This window comes from Macaca fascicularis, chromosome 20 (genome assembly GCF_037993035.2).
Source record: "Macaca fascicularis isolate 582-1 chromosome 20, T2T-MFA8v1.1".
In the NCBI taxonomy this organism is placed as follows: domain Eukaryota; kingdom Metazoa; phylum Chordata; class Mammalia; order Primates; family Cercopithecidae; genus Macaca; species Macaca fascicularis.
The window spans coordinates 49,792,939-49,819,210 of NC_088394.1; the positions used below are offsets into that span (position 1 = coordinate 49,792,939).

A 26,272-nucleotide genomic window follows, 5' to 3' on the forward strand; every position below is an offset into this window, starting at 1 on the left:
TCAATTCCGAAATGAACTAAGAAGTGGTGGTTGTTACAGAATTTAGCTGAAGCATTAATTATAAGCAGAGGTTCAGCCTACACTGGCACTTGTCGACCTATGGGACAGGCCTGTTGCTGTTTCATCTGATTTAGGTGGAGTATGTAATTACTTTTGGGAATCCATACTTTTGTGCTCCTCTTTATATGTAGATTAGCTTTATTGATGGACTCTCACGTAGAGATCTTAAGGTGGTGTTTGCAAGGTGGAGGCATTTCAAGGTTTGAGAAATGTGCATTTGAATTATTCAAGGTTTACCTTTTTTGGCATTTATAAATATTCTGGCACTTTGTGTCTATAAAAAAGACTAAGAATTGATAAAATATTCATAGGAAAATGGAGGCATTTCTGAGCTTGAAGTAAAAATTGAGGTATAGATTTTGATTAAATTTATGATGGAGTGGAGAAATGTATAAGTATGCGCATGGAAATATCATTGGTTCTTTCTATGGCCCAAATAATGGTTAATACTGAAAAACAGATAAATTGATTAACCAATAGTGAGTTATCCAAAGTGGTTTGTCGATTATCTATAATGGTGTGTGTTACATTAGTATTATAACTGTAAAAGTATCATAATTTAGGCCAGACATGGTAGCTCACTTCTGTAATCCCAGCACTTTGGGAGGCCCAGGCAGGCAGATCATTTGAGCCCAGGAGTTTGAGACCAGCCTAGGGAACATACTGAGGCCTCATCTCTACAAAGAAAAGTAAAACAAAAGTAGCCAGGCATGGTGGCATTGCACCTTTAGTCCCAGCTACTTGGGAGGCTGAGTTGGGAGAATCATCTGAGCCCAGGAAGTCAAGGCTGCAGTGAGCTGTGATTGGGCCACTACACTTCAGCCTGTGGGACAGAGTGAGACCCTGTCTCAAAAAAAAAAAAAAAAAAAATCATAGTTGAACTGGTAAGTCAACCTTTTTGTTATAAATGAGAAAACACCTACAGTCAAAACAAAGACTTTGACTAAATAAATGTAATAGAATTATGCCTAAGAGTAGAATTCGGTTTTGTGTCTCTTAGGTCAATTGGTTGCTATACTTCTATTCCCTTTCTCTTTCCTCACTTTAGATAATGATACAAAAAAGGTCCAGCAAGAATTTGTGTTTTACCTAAAAGGATGTTTCCTTTGACTACTCTGATTGTGATGGGTTTGTGAGAGAAGGCTGCTATCCTGGGGTGGGAGAGGGTAGTACTTAGGGCCACCACGTCTGGTTGAGTAGGTTGTGCACTTTGTAAAGACAGTGGCCATTGGAGCAGGTGGAGCCTGAAATCCAGTTTGTGTTTACCAAGTCATATTCTTATGGAGTGGGACTATATTGGCCCAGAGCAAGGTGTACTATTATCTAATTTTTATAAATGTGACTTACTGGCTGACAGTAGCTTTGATGATGCATTTAATTGCATTTTTATTTGAAACCCAGTTGTTTCTGCTGTTTTTGCTTTCTTTCTTACAGATAATGTCTGTTGTATGTACATGTCTATGTGTCTGTGACTGTATGTGCACATTTATGCCATTTATGTGCCACGTACACACACAAACTCCGTATATTCTTGAATGTAAGGTCAGATATTCTTTGAAAAATATCCCTCAGAAGGAAGCAGGTGCCCTATATGTATCTGATTTCTTATAAGATACTTTATAATATGAGATCCTCTTTCAGTTACTTTGTTTGAATAGCACAGTACTGTTTGGGGAAAACATAGTCTCTGGAAATAGCCTCAGACAATGCTGGCTTTGAGTGCTTAAAAAGGCTGCTTCATGGAATTGGAAAAGAAAAGAAACAAAGATGTTTAACACAGATTTAGTAATTATTGTAGAGATGATAGATCACTCTAAGAAAGCAATACTGTAAGTGGATATGATCTCAAATAAATGTTTACAAGATGAATAACTATTCCACATATCCTGACTTTATGCAGATAGATACTTGTGGCTTGGTTTGGTATTTCCAGTGATAGCACCATAAAAGGATTTACAAGCTACTGTGTCTCAAGCAGATTGTACAGACAGGCGTTTGCTCTGGAAAACTGTATTGGATGACTTGTAAGCTGGCTCTAGTGGTGAAAAAGACCTGGATGTCAACAATACATGTGAAAAGTGAATCAAATTGTCTCATGAAATGTGAGAGTGAATAAAATTATTTCTAAATTTGTGCTTCATACCATGTGTAATTTAGTATGTATGTAAATTGACTGGGTGCCATGACTCATGCCTATAATCCCAGCACTGTAGGAGGCCAAGATGGGAGGATTGCTTGAGGTCAGAAATTTGAGACCAGCCTGCGCAATGTAGCGAGACCTTGTCCCTACTAAAAATAAAAAAAAAATTATCCAAGGATGGTGGCACCCCTGTAGTCCCAGCTACTTGGGAGGATGAGACGGGAGGATCGCTTGAGCCCAGGAGTTTGATGTTATAGTGAGTTATGGTCACACCACTGTATACCAGCCTGGGTGACAGAGCAAGACTCTGTCTCTAAAAGAAAAGAAAAAAAAAAGATGTATGTAATTTAATTAATACATTTTATAATTGCGATTTGACTAATTTCTCTCTCTAAAAGATTATAAATTCAAAGTTGGCTAAAATTTGTTTGTATTTCTTATTTGAAAAATAAGAGAGTGTCTTATTTCGGGTCATTGTATATTCACTTATATGTAATTATTATTATTTTCAAACAGAAACTGAGGCTTCTTGAAGAGCTTGAAGACACTTGGCTTCCTTATCTGACTCCCAAAGATGATGAATTCTATCAGCAGGTAAGGTATTTTAATATTTTTATCAATTTTAGTGATGTGTTCTGATCAACCTTATTTTACTTATGAGGAAGCTGGGCTAGAGAGGTTAAATGACAGGTGAAAAGGTCAAATTAGATCACCCATGACTCCTCATGGCCTACAGAGCATGTACATTTCTTCAGAGTCGGCTTTTTGCTATGAATTTAATGCTTTAGCATAGTGACTGTTTTTATTTCCTCGGACATTCCACACTTCCTTGCCTCTGCTCATGCTGTTTCTTCTGCATAGCTCCTCCTCCTTCCTTTTGCTCCTTATCCTGTTGCAGATGGCTAATTCTTCAAGAGTTCAGTTAAACATCACCTCCTTTGTCAACATTTTCCTAGCTTATGCTACCTACAAGTCAAGTTGATTGCACTCCTTGTAAATAACTCTGCATCACCTAGCACATGTGGTATTGCAATTACAGGATCCTGTGTCTGTCTCTCTGAATTAGACACCACTGTTTCAATTACAAATGACAAAAACCCAAATCAAACTCACTGTGGCAAAAAATAAGGGGAATTTATTGACTTGCCTTAGAAGTCTAGGAGTAGGTGGCTAAATCCAACTTTACAAAAGATGTCACCCAATCAGTTTCTTTCTGTTTTTCTTGGCTTAGCTTTCCTCATTGTGACCTCATGCTCAGTAGGCTCTCATCTAAGAGCATAGCAGGACTCTGACAGCCCAAGGGGTATGTGGTCTTTGGCATCTGGGATCTTAGAAAAAGGTAGGGAGTTCTTTTTCCCTGGTTCCATCAAATTCTCCAGGAAGTAATCCTGTTGGCCTGGTTGGAGTCGTGTGCTTATCACTGAACTAGTCATCATGTTCAGGAGAGTCAAATGCTCCTGTTTGCCTGGCCTAGTTCTTGCACCTACTCTTGGAGTGGGGTTGGAGTGGGAGTACTCCCACCAAACTGCATGTACTATGTGAGTTAGACATGGGTGGCCTTCCCAAAGGAAAATCGGAGTCCTGTTTCCAAAGAAGAAGGGTAGGCCCTCTGGGCATGTAAAAATAATAAATTTTCACCTCTTCTTTCCTACTAGAATGTGAAGTCTTAAAGCAGAGAGTTACCATGAAAATCAGAATAGGAATTAGGTCACAGCATCTTTGTATCTCTAGCACCTGCATGTACATAGCTGACCATCAGTAACCAAGGAAGGAAGAGAGGAAAGAAGGACTTTATCCATCTAGAATCCAGGTCAATATGATTTCTGTGACTTCTAGCTCAGTATTATTCCTAGGCCACTGTCTCTTATCTCCATTCCCATTTGATTTACACCATCTTTCCTCTTCACTATCAGTCCTCTTATAGGTCTGTCTGGTTTTCCTCTTTGCCCCCATTCATACTTGAAGCTGTAGTATTGTCTAACCAAGATGTAAATTGGAGCATGGCAACCCTCTGCTTCAAATCCCACATCATTGCCTGGCTCCTGCATTTTCAGCCTCATCTCCCCTGCTCCTACACCTTTTTATCCACACTGGATTTTTGTAGTACTTTAAATATGGTATGAGTTTCATCTTTGGGGCCTTCTTGCTACATCCCCTGCTGACGTACCTCCTTCTCTTTATCTGTCTCTTCTTTTTTTGTTTATTTTTTGACACAGGATCTCACTCTGTTGAGTGAGACTGGAATGCAGTGGTGAGATCTGGGCTCACTGCAACCTCTGCCCGCCAGGCCCATGCGATTCTCCCACCTCAGCCTCCCAAGTAGCTGAGACCACTGGTGTGTGCCACCATGCCTGACTAATTTTTTGTATTTTTGTAGAGACAGGGTTTCACCATGCTGCCCAGGCTGGTCTTGAAATCTTGAGCTCAAGCAATTGGCACACCTTGGGCTCACAAAGTGCTGGGATTACAGGCATGAGCCACCATGCCTGGCCTGTCCTTTCTTTCCTTGGTGAACTTCTGTTTTACCTGTTAGTAATAGCTCATATGCCATCTCCTGTAGGAAGCTTCCCTGACACCTCTACAAGTTGTCTGTGCTTCCTCTCTTGTACTTAATACCTTTATCAGCACTTAATCTCACTTACTTGTTTTTTTTTTTTTTTTTTGAGATAGTCTTGCTATGTCGTATCCAGCCTGGAGTGCAGTGGCGCGATCTGAGCTCACTGCAGTCTCTGCCTCCTGGGTTCAAGCAAGTGCGTCTGGCTAATTTTTGTATTTTTAGTAGAGACGTGGTTTCACCATGTTGACCAGGCTGGTCTCGAACTCCTGACCTCAAGTGATTTGGCGTCCCAAAGTGCTAGGATTACAGGCTTGAGCCATCACATCCAGCATTAATCTCACTTAACTGTAATGAATTTTTTTGTGAGCTGACTTCCCTTATCCTCTGTACTTCACTCAGTGCCTGGTACCTATCCAGGTGCAGAATGAGTTTGCTTAAATGCATGCATGCAATAGCTAATTTGGAAAACCAGTTATATATAATAATAATGAGTTTAGTATGATATGAATTTTGCTTCTACACACATAGACACCTCCCCAGGGAGTGGGCACCTGGAAAGATTTGACAGATGTGTACAGAAATGTCATACCGCATAGCGATAGAGTGGGTATTCTCTTTTGAACTTTCCCAGTTTTCCAAATTTTCTGCAGTGAATGTATATTCTTTTGCAGTCAGGCAAAAAATAATTTTTAAATGTTCCCTTAAGACAGGTAAACCCACAAAAATGCAATTAGTTCTGAAATGCTTACTAATATTTTCATAGCTATAAGCCTTCTAGTACATGATTACATGCATTGTCAGAAAGCAACTGCTGAGCCATTTCAGCTTTTGTGGTGTGAAAATGGTACAGGAAGAATGAGATACAAAAGGTTATCAGCCCACTGTGCTCTGAACCAGCCATCCGCTAAGGGATGAAAGGAAACCCAAATGCAAACAGAACAACCATCAAGCCTTCTCTGTTATCTTTTCAAGGCCCACAACAAACCCTGATACCAATATCTGATCACTCTAAGTGCACCTTCTTGTTTTTCTTTTCTTTTCTTTATTTCTTTATTTTATTTTTTATTATTAGTATTATTTTTGAGACAGAGTCTCACTCTGTTGCCTAGGCTGGAGTGCAGTGGTGCGATATCAGCTCACTGCAACCTCTGCCACCCGGGTTCAAGCGATTCTCCTGCCTCAGCCTCCCGAGTAGCTGGGATTACAGACACCTGCTACCATGCCTGACTAATTTTTGTAATTTTAACAGAGATGGGGTTTCACCATGTTGGCCAGGCTGGTCTCGAATTCCTGACCTCAAGTCATCCACCCACCTCAGCCTCCCAAAGTGCTGGGATTACAGGTGTGAGCCACTGCGCCTGACCAAAGTACACCTTCTAAGAAGGCTTAGTACTTCAGTAAAACTTTAGTAAAAGTAAACCTCTTCTCTTAAAAGATGAAATGAAAATACTTTTTTTTTTTTTTTTTTTTAGACGGAGTCTTGCTCTGTCACCCAGGCTGGAGTGCAGTGGCCGGATCTCAGCTCACTGCAAGCTCCGCCTCCCGGGTTTACGCCGTTCTCCTGCCTCAGCCTCCCGAGTAGCTGGGACTACAGGCGCCCGCCACCTCGCCCGGCTAGTTTTTTTGTATTTTTTAGTAGAGATGGGGTTTCACCGTGTTAGCCGGGATCGTCTCTCGATCTCCTGGCCTCATGATCCGCCCGTCTCGGCCTCCCAAAGTGCTGGGATTACAGGCTTGAGCCACCGCGCCCGGCCTGAAAATACTTTTTAATGACATGAATAAATAGAAAGTTCAGACCTGACACTGGGTTCCTTAAACAGGCCCTCACCACAGGAATGCCAATCCAGCTGCCACTCATAAACACAGGAGTCTGTGCAGCTTCCATTTTGGTCTGTCGATTGACCCTTACAGCGTGCTAGGCTTTGTGCTACACGTTTTATGCATACTCTTACATGTAATCCTCAAAACAGCCTCATTCATTCCACAAATAGGTATTCAGCAACTACTCTTCTTCAGGCTTGAGGTGCTTGAGGTAGGTATTTTTTCTGTTGTAGAAATCAAGAGAGGAACCAGGCACAACTGCAAGTTCTACCTACTTGGGAGGCTGAGGAGGGAGGATCATTTGAGCCCAGGAATTGGAGTCCAGCCTGCATGTCATAACAAGGCCCCCTCTCTAAAAAAGGAGGAAATCAGGAGAGACTAGTTATCCCAGTAGAAGAGCTGGAGTTCAGCCCATATTTGTCTTACTCTGAATGCCCATGCTCTTTCTGTTGTATATTCCACCTCTTGGTTTACCGTGCTCCAATTCAAAACACCTTCAGAGAAGTTTTGCAGTTTCTTTTAATAAGACCATAGATAAAAGAAGCAAAACCAAACCACCAAAGGTCAAAGCAGAAAAGCAGAGAGAACCTCTGTTAGCTCATCATGGAATACAAGGAGGCAAGGACTTACATAGTCAGAAAACAGACTCTGGCTTCCAGAAATATGAATGCAGCCCCTCTTATCCAAAGAAAATGAGACTCTCTTCAGTAACCCCTTTGCTTTCATTGATTATGTGCTAGCTATGTGCTAGGTTCTGCTGCTATTTTAAGTGCATTACATGTGTGGGCTCATTGAAATCTTGCTATACTCTTCTGAGACAGGTGTTACTAAAACCCTATTTTAGAGATGAGGAAACCAAGGGACAGAGAGGTTTAAAAATTTGTTCAAGACTTATATGCAGGATATGTTGGGACTAGGATTTAAGCCTGGGCTGTTGGCTTTTGGGTCTCTACTCTTAAGTCATATACTGCTTCTCTCTACCCTTGTGTTTCTTCATCCTTCTGAGATGACTCTGCTCTTGTCTCAGTGGTTCCAGACCTCTGTCCCCATCCCAGCTCTCCCTCTGACCTCCAGCTCTCCACTTCCAATTGTCTATGGAGCGGCTCTACCTGAAAGTCTTCCAGCTACATCTAACTCAACATGATTCATATTCATTAAGTTACTTACTCCATTAAACAAATGGATTTCACTCCCCGACTCTGTGCCAGGTAATGTTTTAGGCATTAGAAATGAAGTTGTGAAAACTGACAAGAGATTCATGTCTTCTTTGAGCTTATTTCTTGTGGGGCAGGTGGTGTAGGAGCAAGCCATGTAGATACTTGTGGGAAGAATGTTCTGGGCCTATGGAACAGCAAAGCCTCTGAGGTATATTTGGCAGGAAAAGCACCCGAGGCCAACATATCTGGAACAGAGGGAGAGAGCTGGTGAGAGCAGGGGAGACAGTCAGAGAGAGAGAGAGAGAGAGAGGGGCCCGGTTATATAGGAACTTACAGTTTGTAAGTTCTGTAAGAAGAACATTGGTGGTTACTCTGAGATGAGGAGGCATGAGAGGGCTTGGAGCACAAGCATGATAGGATGTGACTTACATTTTAATAAGGATTCATTCAACAAGGCTCCTCCCATCCAGCCTCTTCTGTAATGGTATCCCCTAGTCCCTTTCTTGAAATTAGAAAGCTCGGCCGGGCACGGTGGCTCAAGCCTGTAATCCCAGCACTTTGGGAGGCCGAGACGGGCGGATCACGAGGTCAGGAGATCGAGACCATCCTGGCTAACACGGTGAAACCCCGTCTCTACTAAAAAATACAAAAAACTAGCCGGGCGAGGTGGCGGGCGCCTGTAGTCCCAGCTACTCGGGAGGCTGAGGCAGGAGAATGGTGTGAACCCGGGAGGTGGAGCTTGCAGTGAGCTGAGATCCGGCCACTGCACTCCAGCCTGGGCGACAGAGCGAGACTCCGTCTCAAAAAATAAATAAATAAATAAATAAATAAATAAATAAATAAATAAAATTGGAAAGCTCACCACCCTCAACTTCTACCCATTGCTTTCTTCCCTCATTTAGTCGCTGGGCCCCTGGTGGTTTTATCTCTTTAGAATCTCTCAAATTGTTTTTTCTTTTTCCATTTCACAGACACTACCTCAACTATGTAGGCCGCATTGATCACCTTCCGCCTCCGCAGTTTTAGCATCCTCCTGATTGGCATTCCTCATGCCCTCCCCAGTGCCATCAGAACTGACTTGTACCTCCTTGTTTTATAAATTTTGTTGAGTCTCCTTTCTTTCCAAGGTCAAGTTCAAATTCCTCAGCATATCCACCCTATAAGGCCATTGACTTTCTTGGTTTTTTGTTTGTTTGTTTGTTTTGCTTTTGTTTTTGAGATAGAGTCTTGCTCTGTCGCCCAGGCTGGAGTGCAGTGGTGCGATCTTGGCTCACTGCAACCTCTGTCTCCCGGATTCAAGCGATTCTCCTGCCTCAGCCTCCCGAATAGCTGGGACTACAGGTGCACGTCACCATGCCTGGCTAATTTTTGTATTTTTAGTAGAGATGGACATGGCGAGGCTGATCTCAAACTCCTGACCTCAAGTGATCTGCCTGCCTCGGCCTCCCAAAGGGCTGGGATTACAGGTGTGAACCACCACACCTGGCTGCCATTGACTTTCTGACCCTAAACTAACCTCTCTGGTGTAATCTCATTCCATGGCCTAAAATGGCACCCAACCATAAACTCTCGTCATAGGGAGTTCTTGGTTCCACCCTGACTCTGCTGTGCCCTCTTATCCTTCCTTGCCTTTGTGCCCACTAGTACTCTCTTCCCTTTTCTGTCTGGTAAGCATCTACTCTTAAAGACTTTACTTAAACACTACATATTCTGTGAAGGCTTCAGAAAATCCCTTTTGTTCTGAAATGTATGCAAAATCTGACTGCTTCTCACCACCTCTGCTGCTTACGCCGTGGCCAAAACTGCCATCATCTCTGTTGCAACAGCCTCCTGACTGGTTCTGCCTCCTTCCTCCAGTCTAGTTGATTTTAACACGGCATCCGGAGTGTTCTTTTGAAAACATAAATCAGCTCGTTACACTTTCTTGCTCAAAGCCCTTGAATAGCTTCCCATCAGCCCAGGACCTGACATGCACCCACAAAGCTCTACATGCTTGGGTTCCTAACTGCTTCCCTCACCTCATTTCCTGCTCCTGCCCACTCCCCACCGTCCTCACACTTTTATTCCTATTCTGGCACTTTACTCTTCCTGGAATAAACCAAACTCACTCCTGCCCCAAGGCCTTTGCACTGAATGTTCCTTCAGCCTGGAACTCTCTTATCCCCCCAGGCATCTGCAGAGATTGTATCCTTACTTCTTGCTTTCTTCTGCTCTGATGTCACTGTATCTAGAGGCCTTCCCTCACCACCCTGTGTAAAATAGGCATACTTACCCCAGCACTCCCTATCCTACTTTCTTGGCTTTATTTTTCTCCATAGACTTATCATCATCTAAAATACCACATATTTTATGTATTTATATGCTTATTGTGTGGCTCAGCATACTAGAACATGAGCTTCTAGAGAGAAAATAGACGTTTTGCTGTCTTCCACATTCTCAGCACCCAAGTGCTTTGCAAATAGTAAGTGCTCAATACATATGTATTCAGTACCTAAGGGTTTTCCAGCTTTTCCTTCCTAATTATTCTCCGCTCCCATAGCAGTATACTCACACTTCTATTGTAGTAGGTTCTTCTCTTTTCCTTTCCATTTCGGTCTATACTGTTCAATTATGAGATGCTGTCAAATAGGACCTATCTTCTTTCAATCCTTCTATGTCTGACACTTTAGACAGTGCCTGGGCATGGCAAGTATTTGGGAAATGTTAAGTAAACAAAATGAAATGAAGTATTGAATGAATGAATGAATGAACGAGAATCTCTGTGTCATTTTGTAGCAAAGCACATGTTACCTCAAGTCTTGTGATAGCTGTGGCAGAGTCTGAACAGTGACTCCAGAAGTGTATCCCTTCTGGGGCTCTAGTTTGCATCATGCAGACAGAGTCTGGGTCAGATGAGTGTTTAGCCCATTAGTCATCGGACAGCTGCCAAGTTGCAAGCATTTTACAACAAAAATTGTATAGCAAATGAGTGATAGGGTGCAAATCGCTGAGTGCAAAATAGAGTTAGAAGCAATATCCATTAACAGCTAGATTAGAAATATGCTCCTCTAAAATCAGAATATTCTAGCACTTTTAAGTGAAGGGCATTTCCCAAGTCACTTGAAGATTTAAAATTTTTTTTCTCTCTACCCAAGGTTGAGTTCCACTGGGCTTCATTTAAGTGAGCCTCTGGTAAACTGGTATCTTACTCATTTAAAACCATGTCTGACTTCTCTGTCTGAGGAAATCTTTCAGAAGCATCTCTTGATATGGGAGGAAAAGGTAGAATTTTTATGTAATGGCTTAAAATAGACAGAAAATGAAGCCTGATCTCCAGAGAGCTTAGCTTTCCACATCTTTCAGCCATTGACAAAGGCCTGGCATGCTGGCATTTTATATCTAAAATACTTTTCCAAATACTTATTAAACTATATAATCATCATTTATGCCACAGGATCATTTGTGGATCTCAAGAAATACAGTATGTGACCAGACAACTACTAATATAAATTTCATGACTCATTGGAAAAAACTCTAATGGGATTAAATGAAAAAAAGTCTAGCATATTTGAAAATCTGCCAACAGCTGTTCCAAATTATTTGTGATATCTGATGTTCTACATGTACCTGTCCAAAATGGAAAGTGAACTTATTTGTTTGACAGAATGAATTAATATTAAGTTACTTAATGTTCACTTATTCTCCAAAGTTACTTGTTCTTTTTTTTTTTTTAAAGAAAAATTGAACAAATGCTACGTAGTATGTTTATGTGTCAGGCACTAATTTAAATTACTTTATAAACAATAAAAGAGGGCATTTAGGTTGGGATTTTTTTTTCTCTTACATTTTCTTTGAGATAGTGACAAAATTAGCTAGTTATTATTATTTGTTTTCACTGTGGCACAATGAAAATTCCTCAGTCTTGAACAACAGATTTAAATAGTACCAGAAGTTCTCTTGAAGATTTTTGACCATTTAGAGCCATCAGAAAGAATCTCTTGGCAAATATAAGAAATGTCATGAGAATTAAGAAGTTTTTTAGTGCAGCATCTTCGCTCTGATTTTTTTGATTAAAAATATTTTACACTTATTTTGGGAAATTTGAAAATAATATAGATGTCTAAAGAAGAAAATTAAAATGATGCTCAAGTACGTTACTCAGGGATAACCACCATAAACTTTTGGCTATCTTTTTCTCCAAGTTTTTTTTTTTTTTTTTTCTGTGAGCCTTTACAGTAACATACTGTTTTTCTTTTAATGAAACTGAGATCCTCTTGTCTGACTATCTTGTTACTAACTTCTTCTATGACTATAGTTTCCTACTGACTTTCAAACAGTTAAGTTGGTTACTTTAATATTCCATCACGTGGTTGTACCATTTTCCCTTCTAATCCCTTCTTGGGCATTTCGGTGGTTTTCAGTTTTTAATTATTATCAATAACAGTGTGATAAATATTCTTATAATCTTGTGTGTTTAATAACTTCCTTATGACAAATTCCTAAAAGTAGAAAAACTGCATGAAAAGACATAGGCATATTTAGGATCTGAAAGATCTTGTCCAATTGGCCTTAAGCAACGTTGTAATAATTTGCATTCCTAATTGCTTGCTATCAGAATATTGAATTTTGCCATTATCAACAATATGTATTACTATTATAAAATGTTTTAATGTAAATTTGATAGACAGTAACTAATTTAAGTATAATTTAATACCAATTATATATTTTCCAACTTTGATAGAGTTCATATTTATTTATCTATCTATCTTTGACATAGGGTCTCACTCTGTGGCCCAGGCTTAGGCTTACTGCAGCTTCTACCTCCTGGGCTCAAGCCGTCCTTCCACCTCAGCCCCTCACGTAGCTGGAACCAGAAATGCGTGTCACCACACCCGGATAATTTTTTTGTATTGTTATTAGACAGGGGGTTTCACCTTGTTGCCCAGGCTAGTCTCGAGCTCCTGAACTCAAACAATACACCCGCCTGAGCCTCCCAAAGTGCTGGGATTACAGGTGTGAGCCACCGCGCCCAGGCAGTTAATTTTTTTATGTGCTAAGAGGCTTCTCTATTAATTTGCTTGTGAATGTGTGTGTGTGTGTGTGTGGATTTAAATTTTTAATGGTTCTGCATTAATGGTTCTACATTCCTGCCAGATAGGTTGTACTTTTGTTTCCAGTTTGTTTGCCTTTTATTTTTATGATTTATTTTATACAAAAATTTAAAATTTCAGATATTCACATCTATCAATCTTCTTTTTAAAAAAGTTTATTGATTAACTGTATATGTGTATAATGTACATACCATAAAATGCACCTTTTAAAATTGTATAATTCCGTGATTTTGGTAAATTTCCAGAGGCATACAACCATCATCACAGTAGTTTTAGAACATTTTTAGCACCCCAAAAAGATCTCTCATGCCTCTTTACATTTAGTTTTCTTTCCTACCCCAGCCAAGATCTCCACGCATCTGCTTCAGTCTTTTAAAGCTTTTACACTTAGAAAGGAGTCTTGAGCACTTATGTGGAGCCAAGTGCTGTGGCTATAATGGGTACTAATGCTATTTTCTTGTTCTTCTTCTTTTTTTTTTCTTTTTTTTTGAGACGGAGTCTCACTCTGTCACCCAGGCTGGAGTGCGGTGGTGCGATCTGGGCTCACTGCGACCTCTACCTCCCGGGTTCAAGTGATTCTCCTGCTTCAGCCTCCTGAGTAGCTGGGATTACAGACGCCTGCCACCACACCCAGCTAATTTTTGTATTTTTAGTAGAAACGGGGTTTTACCTTGTTGGCCAGGCTGGTCTCGAGCTCCTGACATAAGGTGATCCACCTGCCTCAGCCTCCCAAAGTGCTGGGATTACAGGCGTAAGCCACTGCTCCTGGCCACTAATACTGTCTTATTTTAGGAGCTTGTGATCTTACAGGACAGATTATTAAACCAATAATAGTTTAAATAAATATAGTTACAAATAGATAAGTGCTATGAAAGAAAAGTAAAGTGTGTGGAGTGATAACAGAGGGCACCTATTTGAGGGTGGAGATTCAGGAAAGGTTTCTATGAGAAAAGGACCCAGGGATGGGAAGGAACATCCAGGTGTGCAGTTGGGGGAAGAGCCTTGGGGAAGTACTTAAGAGCTGGACACTTGAGGACTGCAGGAATAGAAGCACTTATGGTCAGAGAGAAAAGGGACATGATCTAATTGGAAAAAAATGGAATATTTTCCCATGCCATTATTTTCTTTTTATGCTGTTTTTTATGTCAAGGTATTTACAGATAATATTTATCTGGTTTTATGGTTTTCCTGGTCCATAGGGTTATAATTTCCCTGTATTATATAGATCTTATATAGTGTTGAGGTACCCAGTGTATGTTGAACAAGGGCAGCAAGATTTCAATGGGGGGAGGGCAGGCGTTTGTGCATATGAGTGCATTATTTTCAGTGTTCCTTTCTTAGTCCCAGAGGGGAGTGTGTTCAGAAACAGAGTTCTTTGGAATTACCATACTTTTCTTTATTATTTTATACTAAAGACCATTCAGAGAGTACTGGAGGTGTTAAGACAGTGTGAAGAAATTACCTTCTTCATCACTTCTTCATCATTGCTTTCAGTGTACTGGGGCCTCAGGGACTTGCTTAGAAAGTAACCAGTAGAGTGATCGAATTAGAGTTACTGCTCATGGCTCCAGAATATTTGGTCTCTGCCTACAGGATTGCATTGCTTTCTTCATAAGCTATGTAAATAGAAAGTACGATATCACTGTTTCTGTTTTTCAATGGGGATAACTGAAATATGGAAACTCCAAATCCTTAATGGATCCCTGATAGTCTCAATGACAGTCCATAGTGGTATGCCACATGACTCCTCTCTTTGTCACTTTCAGTTCATGGTCAACACCTCAGATAGGCATTTTGAGAAGCAGGGCAGTCCTACCACACTTACCTAGTAAAGTCATTTTTTCACATTCAAACTTGACTCATTTATTTTTCTTACGTGTACTTCCACTTTCTTCATGTCTTCTATAATATCTCCTGCACTCTGCCTCAGAACAGGCTGGATTATGCTATAGTAACTGATGACTCTCAAATCTCAGTGGCTCCACACAATGATATTTCTTGTCCATTTTATGTATCATTTGTGGGTTGGCACAGAGTCACTACCCATTAAAGTAGCTCAGAGATCCAAGCAGCCACCAGCTGGTTGCTGTGGCAGAGGGGTGCAGAGTATGCTGGAGGGTCTTGCAGTGACAATGACATGTTCCAGGCTGGAAGGATGACCATCATTTTTCACTGGACAGAAGTAATCCCATGTTTCATCCATCATGAGGGGGCCAGGAAGTGTAATTTTATACTGGGCCCAAAAAGCTGGGTAGCAGGGGAGGAATCCAGAACTATTTAGCAAACAGCTCTAATGACCAGCATGCATTCTTAGCTAGTGATTCACCTTAACTTCGCTGAGAAAGTCAGAGCTTTCTGTAACCACCACCCCTCCAAAAGAAACCCTAGAACTTACTCATCTGCCTACTATTATTACATTTATCATCCTATCTGAATTCATACCTTCTTTCTCCTTCTAGCCTATTGCAATATAAGAAGTATCTTCTCTCCTATCCAAATATTTTTGATCACATACTGCTATCAGTAGATAAGCACATATAGTGATGTCCTAGAAAATGTTTAACAAGTGGCCTGTAGGGGAAGAGAACCAGCCTTGATTTTTAGTGTTTTTTGATTTCCGCAATGTACATACTCTCACTGTGGACAGTTTCAAGCCACCATCATGGTGTTACTGAATGCCTGATTGGAAAGAGATGTACACAATGAGCTCTCATGAGCCGGTGTGGAGTGACTCCAGCACACTACCGGTAGTGTGCTGGTAGTAGTACTTATGTACTTGTGTCTGTTTTATAATAATATTCATATTAAACCTATTTGTGTGTGTGTATATATATATATATGCACACATATTTTAAGAATGCTTGATTTCTTTTATTTTATATTAAAAATAAAGCAGTTCTATCTCCCCCGTGTGCCCCAGCACTCTACCAGATTGCCTTACAAATCCCTACATACCTGACTTGGGGGCTACTGCTCTAGACACTCAAGGTCTCCACTTCTTTGGTTATTCACTCTCTCTGTGTCATCAGCCTCTTTCTCTTGTATCATTCTCGTGAGTGTACTGAGAAACTCTAGTATTCTCTAGCATCTTCCATCATTAGAGATTGTCGCTTAGTCTGGTCTTCTCCTTTATCAAAAGCTCCATTTTTCTACTCCCCTTCATAGCAGAACCATTCAGAGACATCTCTACATGCCATTTCACTTCCTCCTTTTTCATTCCGTCTTCGCCTACTCCATTCTGACTTCCACCCCCAGCTCTCTACTGAGATTGCTCTTGTCATTGCCATAAGTGATTTCCATGCTGCCAAATCTACTAGATCATCTGGCGTCATCTCACTGGGCCCCTCAGTGTCAGGTGACATAATTGACTACCCCATCCTTCTAGAAATGCTCTCCTCTTGTAGCTTCTGCATTAATACACTCTGCTGGTTTTCTGCTGGTTCTCCTTTGTTGAGGCTTCTGCTGTGACTCAAGAAATAGCTTTGGTCTCCTTTTGATATTTGTACTGTTTCCCTAGGTGATCTCATTCATTCCTAGGCCTTTAAAACCAAGCTGTGTGCTGATCACTCCCGCATTGCGTTCCTCTGCCCTCCTTTCTCTTCTGAGCTCCAGATGTGCACATCTAATTCCCCCCCATATTTTCACCTGGAGGTTTCATAGGTGTCTTCAAGACTGCAGCTCCAGAGTGAACGCTTTATTTCCCCTTTTTCTTCTACTATTTCTCTTTTTTTTCAGTTTTCCTTATTTCACAAAATGGCAAATTACTTATTTAGTTGTTAAATCCAGAAATCTGGAATGTATCCTTAACTTCTATCCTGAGCAACAGGGAGAAACCCCGTCTCTACTAAAAATACAAAATTAGCCGGGTGTGGTGGTGCATGCCTGTCATCTCAGCTACTCAGGAGGCTGAGGCAGGAGAATCACTTGAATTGGGGAGGCGGAGGTTGCAGTGAGCCGAGATCGCGCCATTGTACTCAAGCCTGGGCAACAAGAGTGAAACGCCATCTCAAGAAAAACCAAAAAACCCCAAAAGACTTCTATCTTTTTTTATCCCTTGCATCTAATTCATAAACACATCCTTTTGTTCTATCTACAACATATGTATTTCATCTGTCCACTTATCTCTGCCTCTATTTTAGTCCAGACCATCATCACTTTTCTCCCAGATGATTGTAATAGCACATTCCACGCTCACATGTGCCTCTTTCCAATCCATGCCTGATATTATAACTAAGAGTGATTTGTATAAGATGTAAATCAAGTTATTTTTCTCCCTTCTACATCCTCCAGTGCATCTAGAGTTAGCTCCAGATTCCTTACCATGACCTCTAAGGCTGTGTGTGATCTGGCCTCCGCCTTCCTCTGCCTCCTCATCGCACGTCACTCTGTCTTTGGCTCTTGTGCTCTAGTAAAACAAGCCTTTTTTTTGGTCCCTAGAATAGATTGGTCTTTTTCCTGAGCGCCTTTGGCTTCTTTGGTCTCTCTTTCTGGGAAGCATTTTCTCTGACTTGTCATATTTCTGGTACCTTCTTTTCCTGAAGATCTCAGCTTAAATCCCGTCTCCTTAGGGAATTCTTCCTGCTCTAATAAGATTTCCTACTGGTTTGTTTCTGTCTTAGTACTTAACACAATTTGGGGTTGCTTTTCTTTATTTATTTACTTGATTTAGTAGAAAGCTTTGTGAGAGCAGGGACCTTATTTCCACCTGGTGGTAGGTGCAACAGATGTTGCATGAAAAAAAAAAATGTATGGAAGAATACTGGACTTGCCCTGTCTATCGTATGAATGGTAATTACTGAATGAAGACAGAGAAGGAAGGTATCTTAACAATTGTGGGCAGCACAATACAGGGAGGACAGGTTAATGTGTTGATCATGTCTGACTGTTTCTTTAAGACAGCCCAGAACTAGGAAGGAACAGATCCGATAAAACGTTACAGAAGTAAATGTAAAATCCTGTGATTTGGTTACAAATAAATCAGTTGCATTATACAGAATCAGGAAACTCCAGCCTGACACCGATTCACATGCCAAGTCCTAAGGAAAGTGGTAGCCGAAAAGCTAATGCAGCCCTAATCTACATTAATCATTCCATGTATTTCTTTATTAGGGGAGGGAATTGGCTAATATTACTCTTCTCCAGTGACACCAGTAGAATTATTAGAACTTTCAAAAAAAAAAAAAAGAATTATTAGAACTTTCTAGAATTGCAATGTAATAACACCTCATTCATCCATCCACAGATCCATTTATTCATTCCTTTAACATTTACTGAGTAAATTCTGGGCACTTGTATTATAGTCATGAGCAAAATTACCATGACTTTTGTGTTCATGGAACTTAATGTCTAACTCCTGAAGAGAAGGGAGTTCTCTTTTTGTGAAAGTGTTAAGCAGAAACCAGTTTGTCATTTATTGAGAAACAATGCATACTCATGGTTAAGAACTCATGCCCTGGAAGCCAGGGGTTGGTGTCCAGGGGTTTTAAATTCCAGCTCCAATATTTGCCAGCTGTGTGACTTTGGGCAAATTAATGTCTTTGGTCAAATTAATGTCTCTATGTTTCAGTGGTCTCATCTATAAACTTGAGATAATAATGCTATGCATAGAGTTAAAATGAGCTAATGCTCACAAATAATTTACAATAGTACCTGGTACGTAGTAAGTGCTTAATAAATATTTTAGATAATAAGCAGTTAATAAAATGGTGTTGAGATTTAGGGTGAGAAAAAGTGGTCACAGAGTAATTCTGGTGTATCAGGACCCACATTATTATTTTTTGTTTTTTATTAAAGGTTGTTAGTAATTTGAGCTTGAACTTGAAAATCTTGACTGTAGAGTTTGATGACATTTGTTTTATTTGGTTTTCTGTTTTGGGCTAGGAAGATGTGACTCCTGTTTAGAAATAACCACCAGGTAGTCCCCCAACAACTCCCCAGATGCTTACAAAGAAACACACCTTTGGAAATAATACAATTGTAACTATACATCAACATCTGTTTTTGCTTTGGTTTTGTTTTAGTGGCAGCTGAAATATCCCAAACTAATTCTCCGAGAAGCCAGCAGTGTATCTGAGGAGCTCCATAAAGAGGTTCAAGAAGCCTTTCTCACACTGCACAAGCATGGCTGCTTATTTCGGGACCTGGTTAGGATCCAAGGCAAAGATCTGCTCACTCCGGTATCTCGCATCCTCATTGGTAATCCAGGCTGTACCTACAAGTACCTGAACACCAGGCTCTTCACAGTCCCCTGGCCAGTGAAAGGGTCTAATATAAAATACCCCGAGGCTGAAATAGCCGCTGCTTGTGAGACCTTCCTCAAGCTCAATGACTACCTGCAGATAGAAACCATCCAGGCTTTGGAAGAACTTGCTGCCAAAGAGAAGGCTAATGAGGATGCTGTGCCATTGTGTATGTCTGCAGATTTCCCCAGGGTTGGGATGGGGTCATCCTATGATGGACAAGATGAAGTGGACATTAAGAGCAGAGCGGCATACAACGTAACTTTGCTGAATTTCATGGATCCTCAGAAAATGCCATACCTGAAAGAGGAACCTTATTTTGGCATGGGGAAAATGGCAGTGAGCTGGCATCATGATGAAAATCTGGTGGACAGGTCAGCGGTGGCAGTGTACAGTTATAGCTGTGAAGGTACGGTCTGCTCTGCGAAAAAGCAGCCCTGTATGTGATAATATGACCCGAGTTGTTTAGGCTCTGGAGATACACACATACAGGAACATGTTTGCATGTGTGCTTATGTGTGTACATGCACATGCTTGTGTGTGTATCATGTGTACTTTTTAGTCTTGTCACACCTGTATGTCTGCAGAATATGCCTGTTTCTCATCTAGCCATGCTAGCTGGCTCATCGTTATACTGTACTCAGAATATTTTCGCACATAAGCACTCCTGTCATTTGTCTCTCGTGTGCCCAGGAGAGCAGCCTCTTGGTTTCATACAGCCAACTGTCTTTCTCTACAGCTCAGAAGAGATTGTACAGTTGCTATAATTAACTTGCTGATAAAGAGCTGGGAAAACAAAAATCTGTCAAATCTTTCCAGGTTCCCACAGGTGCACATTTCCAGACTTGCCAAAATATTTTATTATGGTTGACATCACTATCTTGATGGGTGTGATTTGTCAAATATGGACTTGTTCTTGGCTTCACACAGTTTGTAACTACTGTCCTTCCTTGCCAGAAGCAGTTGAGGTAGGTTTTGTAAGCAGACAGTCCTCCATTTTCAGGAAACTCCCTAGCCCTCTACCCAATTCTGCAGTTTTAGACCTTGTTGGGTGGCCGTGGTAGACTTGTTCTTGCATTTTCTGATATATAATCCCCTTGAAACAGAGATCATAGCCTACCTCTTAGTAGCCCACCCAAATTTCTCTTCTTCTATTATTGTTTCTGTGTGTTTATGGCCCTCATTGTTCCTTAGAATAGAATTACAAAAATGGTAGTTGAACAGATCGAGGAGAGCATGACCTCTGTTGACTTTCTTTTGTGCCTGATTATTTGGCAAAGGGATACAAGACATAGTATTAGCTCTCTTGTCTGATTTACTGAAAGATATTTGGAAAACCAGAATTCTGGATATCCCATCAGGGAATGACTGGAACTTTCAAGGCTCATTATTTTCTGACAACTCTAGATATTTGACTGGATTTTTGTTTGTTATCGTTATTTGTTTTTTGTTTACTAAAATGACTGTTTTGGAAAAGAGATTTAAGAAAAAAAAGATCTTTAAAGTACCCTTTAAATTTCTTACAATTTCCCTGTCTCAAAAATGTCCTCAGAACTACTCATTTTTTTCTAACTTTACCTTGTGTCTTCGGTCTGAAACAAGGAACAAGTTTAGCGTTTGGAAATTTCACCACTTTCTCTGGCATCTCAAATAATGATGCTGACCTAAGAAAATCGCTTGAAGGGATTTAATGCTGTCCTAATGGAAAGAACTGAGATCCTCTGATCTTTAATAAGGACTTGCCAGGGATTTAAGAACTATCACTTCCAAGAACTCTGATGTGAACGAACAATGGAGTTAGTTTCTTTCTTAAGGAGACAACTCTCCAAACCTGAAGCAGTGGCATGTGATAGTACCAAGCTCTACAAAGATGCCTTTGTGCTCCCAATTACTCTCCGCCCTCCAGTTTAATGGTCCTATTGTACTCCCTTCGCGTGGGTGATCAAGTACTTTTTGAAACCTAGAATATCTTTCAGAAAGGAATTTAAATGTCTAATGAATAGTTTCTATGCTCAGGAGTAGTTAAGACTGATAAAGTATACAAATATAAATTACATATAAATATAGAAATGTTGGTACTTGCAGTTGTCACCGGAAAGAGACTTTGAATCTGTAAGAGCAGTGTAGAAACTCCTTTGTTCTCTTAACCTCAGAAATTCTCAGAACTCCATCTAATAATAATAGCAATACTGGGAATGCTCATTTATTGAGCACCTACTATGTGCCACATGCTGTTATAAGCATTTTACATGCATTAACTCATTTTATCTTCCCAACAATTCAAAGAACAAAATAGTAATGAAGTACTATTGCTATCCTCATTTTACAGATGAGGAAACCGAGTCACAGAAGGTTGATTAACTTGTTCATGGTGATGCAGCAAGTAAGTAGCAGAGTTAGGATTTGAGCACAAATATCCAGACTTCAGAATCTGAACACCTAAGGCTATGTGCATTATGAGCAGGTGTTTCTTATCCCAGCAGTGTAGCTGTCTCAGGGATTTTATTTTATTTTTTTACTTTTTAAATTTTTTGAGACAGAGGCTTGCTCTATCTCCCAGGCCAGAGTGCAGTGGCACAATCTTGGCTCACTGCAACCTCCACCTCCTGGTTCAATGGATTCTCCTGCCTCAGCCTCCCGAGTAACTGGGATGACAGGCACGCACCACTATGCCCAGCTAATTTTTTGTAATTTTAGTAGAGATGGGGTTTCACCATGCTAGCCAGGCTGGTCTTGGACTCCTGACCTCGTGATCTGTGCGCCTCGGTCTCCCAGAGTGCTGGGATTACAGGCGTGAGCCACGGCACCCGGCCAGGGACTTGGGTTTTTAAAATGTCCACCTCTGGAAAGGTTAAGGGTATGCTCCATTTGCTTTTTCTTGCACGTCTTGGTGTCTTCCTTTCTCCAGTTTTACTTCTCACCCACATCTGCTGTAGCTTTCTCGCACATACTCTCAGATGATTGGAATGCATCAGATTATCTTATTCGATGAAACACTTTCTGTAGGTGTCTGGCTATGTGTCAGATGGTGTCCAAAGCATGTGGCTCTGGGTCAGATGGTGTACAAAGCATGTGCCTTGAAACTCTGTGGTGGGTGCATGTCTTCTAAGTGACAAGTGATATCTGTTTAATTTTCTGGTCTTATAATCCTTGGCAGAATGCCAGAACTATGGTAAAGGTGGACTTGAAGAGAATCATTTGGTTTAAAACCTTGGTTGAGGTTGAGAAGGGCTTAAGGAGGTCCACAGAGAGTGGACACTTCAGAGAATTGTATTTTTTTCTGTGTCCTTGAACTTGTTTGTCTAGACAGTATGGGAACTCCAAAGGTAAATCAATGGCTTTCTCACTTAGAGGTAATAGGTGAGGTTAGGGGGGCTCTTTTGATTGTAATTATGAAATGATGAAACATTAGATCTGAAAGAGACTTTTGAAATCACTTGATTCTAGCCTCTCATTTTACAAATGAAAACACTGAGAAGGGAAGTGGCTTGGCCAAGGTCACATTGTTACTTAGTGACAAGAGCAGGGATTTAAGTTGGAAAGTGTTCCTTGCCACTGGAGAGGTTCACGTAAAATGCATTGGGAATTCAGATACAGAAGTGATTGCTTCCTGCTGAAATTAAATTCAATTGAAGCTTAAGATCTTTCAAGACTCTGCTCTCAATACCTTTTCCCAGGGAAATCTTCTTGTAGATTTATAATGAGCCAGTCATCCCTCTTTGGTTTATTTTCATGAGTAGAGGTCATTGAGAAGTAATTTGTATAGGATACGTGTAATTATATACTAAATTCATTGGCTTTCACATGCCGTTCTAGTTAATAGATATCTCCAGTAGGAAGATTGAAATGGTACAAGTTTTAATCAGGAATGGCTTCGGGGAACCATATGTAAATAGGCAGAATATTTGATTTTCCTATTCCAGCTTTGCTGGCAATTGCTTGTTACTCCTAGCTATAAAAAACGAACTTTAGTGGGGAAGGCATTAAAAACCCAGTGTTTAATATGGTCCAGCACCTTGTTCTTTGACTGGAACACCTTCAGAACCATGACTTAGATCAACAGTAACTATTGGCTACCATTTTTGTTTCTTTGTTTGGAAGGAAACATTCTCGGTGAAATTGTCTTTCTAGAAAAGCAATTCTTAAGATTTTAAATTAGTGCCAAGTATTGCGTATTCTTGACATTATTTTCCAGGCCTCCCATAAAAAGCCAGGAAGGTAGCTGGGTGCGGAGGCTCACGACTGTAATCTTAGCACTTTGGGAGGCCGAGGCGGGTGGATCACGAGGTCAGGAGTTTAAGACCAGCCTGGCCAACGTCGTGAAACCCTGTCTTTACTAGAAATCCAAAAATTAGCTGGGCGTGGTGGTGCGTACCTATAGTCTCTGCTACTCGGGAGGCTGAGGCAGGATAATTGCCTGAACCTGGGAGGCAGAGGTTGCAGTGAGCCGAGATTGCGCCACTGCACTCCAACCTGGGCGACAAAGCAAGATTCCGTCTCAAAAACAAACAAACAAAAACCCAGGAAGGCTCACAAAAGGAAGAAGCTGATCCATGTTTCCTGTTGAGCATGTCATGTGATAGCCTGGAAAGTAGAGACTTCGCAATAATGTTCTTGGAATTCTAGGGTTTCCATTCCTGTCTTTGATTTGGGAAAAATTGCATCCCTTTAAGGATGGAAATTTGTTCCCATAATTCTTGAATCTCTATTTTAACATGACTTGCTCTCTATTTCTCAGTTCATCACTGAGACCGTGAAAAGCTAGTTTATAATTGCAACTTGGAGTTTTGGAGTATTCATAAAAACGCTGTGATGTTTAATGTTATCTTAGCTTCCCAGCATCCCTGTCTAGAATCTCAAAGCTTATTTGATCTAGCTTTGTTTTATTGTATCATGCTATGCCTTGTCAATGATTTTTGAAATCACTTATACTGCTCAGTAAACCTTGTTTGGTCTTGTAAGTCACATTTTTTGGGGTGACCAGCCAGTTATTTATTCATTTAACAATAAGGTCTCCCATGAAGAACCAAGAAGACTCACAAGAAGACCAAAGGGGGGGCGGGGAAACTTATTTGATCTACATTTTTTTTCATGCCTATGCAACTATTTTTTCATTTAACAATAAGCATCTAGTATTTGCTAGACAGTTGTCTAGATGCTGAGCATGTAGCAGTGAACAAGACGGACAAAAATCCCTGCCCGCATCGAGCTCACATTCTAGCAAGGGAAAACAGAAAATAAAAGTAGATTGTGTAACAAGGGTGAGGGATAATCTTACAATTTTAGATAGGAGAGCCAGGCAAGGCCTTGTTTAGGGGGTAACATTTAAGCAGATTGGAAGGAGAGAATGAGCCACTGAGAAATTTCAAGGGGGAGCACATAGGCGGAAAGATAGAACATGATTGGTATGTTTCAGAAGCAACAAGTGTGGATGAAATAGAGTGAGAGAAGAGGAAACGAAATGAAGACAAAGGGACAAGTAAATGGGTGGCGGAAGATAGGGCTTTGTCGTGTTAGAATACAAAGTAGTAGGTTTGGATTTGGAGTGAGATGGGGAGCCTCTGAAGAGTAGAAGAAGGGAAGCAATATGAGAAACAGGAGAACTCACAGAGGCGACCAAAGTAATCCAGACTAGGGATATGATGGTCTAGATTAGAAGAGGCAGGGCAGGGGAGAAATGTGTAAATACTGTCCTGTAACTTTTTACCAACAAAGAGAGTGGCAGTGTTTCAGCACCGGTGAGAAAGGATGACCAGCAGTAATGTCTCCCATTTGTCAAAAGAAGACTAAGCCTATAAGAATGGCTACATTTTCTCCCCTCTGTGAATGGCTTTATTCAGGAATAATTGACATACAATTAGCTATACATATTGAACATTTACAGTTTTATAAGTTTCAACACACTCGTGAAACTATCCCCACTATCAAGATAATGAACATACCCATTATTTCAGAAGTTTCCTTGTGCCCCTTTGCAGTTCCTTTCCTGACAGATCTATTTTCTTTTTTTATTGTTTTTTATTTGTTTGTAGAGACTGGGTCTCAATATCTTTCCCAGGCTTGTCTTGAAATCCTGGCCTGAAGAGATCCTCCTTGCTCAGCCTTCCAAAGTGCTGGAATTACAGGTGTGAGCCACAGATTCAACCTGGATTTGTTTTCTATCACTAGATGAGTTGGCATTTCCTAGAATTTTAAACAGATGGAATTATATATGTGCACTTTTTTTGGTCTAGATTCTTTAACTTAGCATAGTTATTTTGAGATTCATCCATGTTGTTATGTATATCAATAGCTCATTCCCTTTTATCCTTTTTTATTGCAATAAAATATACATAAAATTAAGCATTATAACCATATTAACTGTACAGTTGAGTGGCATTAAGCATCATCCCACACCGAATCTCTGTACCCATTTAAACAATTACTCCCCATTTCTCTTTCCCTCATTTCCTGGTAACCACTGTTCTGCTTTCTGTCTATATTATATTTGACTATTCTAGGTACCTCATATAAGTGGAATCATACGATATTTGACCTTTTGTGTCTAGATTATTGATATGGTTCGGCTGTGTCCCTGGCCAAATATCAACTTGAATTGTATCTCCCAGAATTCCCACATGTTGTGGGAGGGACCAAGGAGGAAGTGGTTGAATCGTGAGGCTGGTCTTTGCCAAGTTATTCTCTTGATAGTGAATAAGTCTCACAAGATCTGGTGGGTTTATCAGGGATTTCCGCTTTTGCTTCCTTCTCATTTTCTCTTGCTGCTGCCATGTAAGAAGGCCTTTTGCCTCCCACCATGATTCAGAGGCCTCCAAACCATGTGGTACTGTAAGTCCGATTAAACCTCTTTTTATTTCCAGTTTCGGATATGTCTTTATGAGCAGCATGAAAACGAACTCATACAATCATTTTACTTGACATAATGTCCTCAAGATTCATCCATGTTATGGCATGTATCAGAATTTAATTCCTTTTTAAAGATGAATAATATTCCATTGTATGAATATACCACATTTTGTTGATCAAGTCATCCATTGGCTATTCATCATACCCATCTTTTGGCTATGGTGGATAAAGTTGCTGTGAACATTGGTATACAAATATCTGTGTGAGTCTCCGCTTTCAGTACTTTTGTGTATATACTTTTTTTGTGTATATACTTTTGTGTATGTACTTTTGTGTAGGATTGCTGGATCAAATGATAGGAC

General features: G+C 40.5%; 1 protein-coding gene across 10 annotated transcripts in view; it reads left to right on the top strand.

Annotated features, from left to right (window-relative positions):
* The window catches only part of FTO (FTO alpha-ketoglutarate dependent dioxygenase), a 462,015-nt gene that overhangs the window by 104,952 nt on the left and 330,791 nt on the right, over positions 1-26,272 (top strand). For all 10 annotated transcript variants that reach the window (XM_045381659.2, XM_065537718.1, XM_015442739.4 and 7 more), the window contains 2 exons: positions 2,717-2,794; positions 18,846-19,473. In XM_045381659.2, the coding sequence (XP_045237594.2) occupies positions 2,717-2,794; positions 18,846-19,473 (706 nt within the window). The remainder of the gene's footprint in view (positions 1-2,716; positions 2,795-18,845; positions 19,474-26,272) is intronic.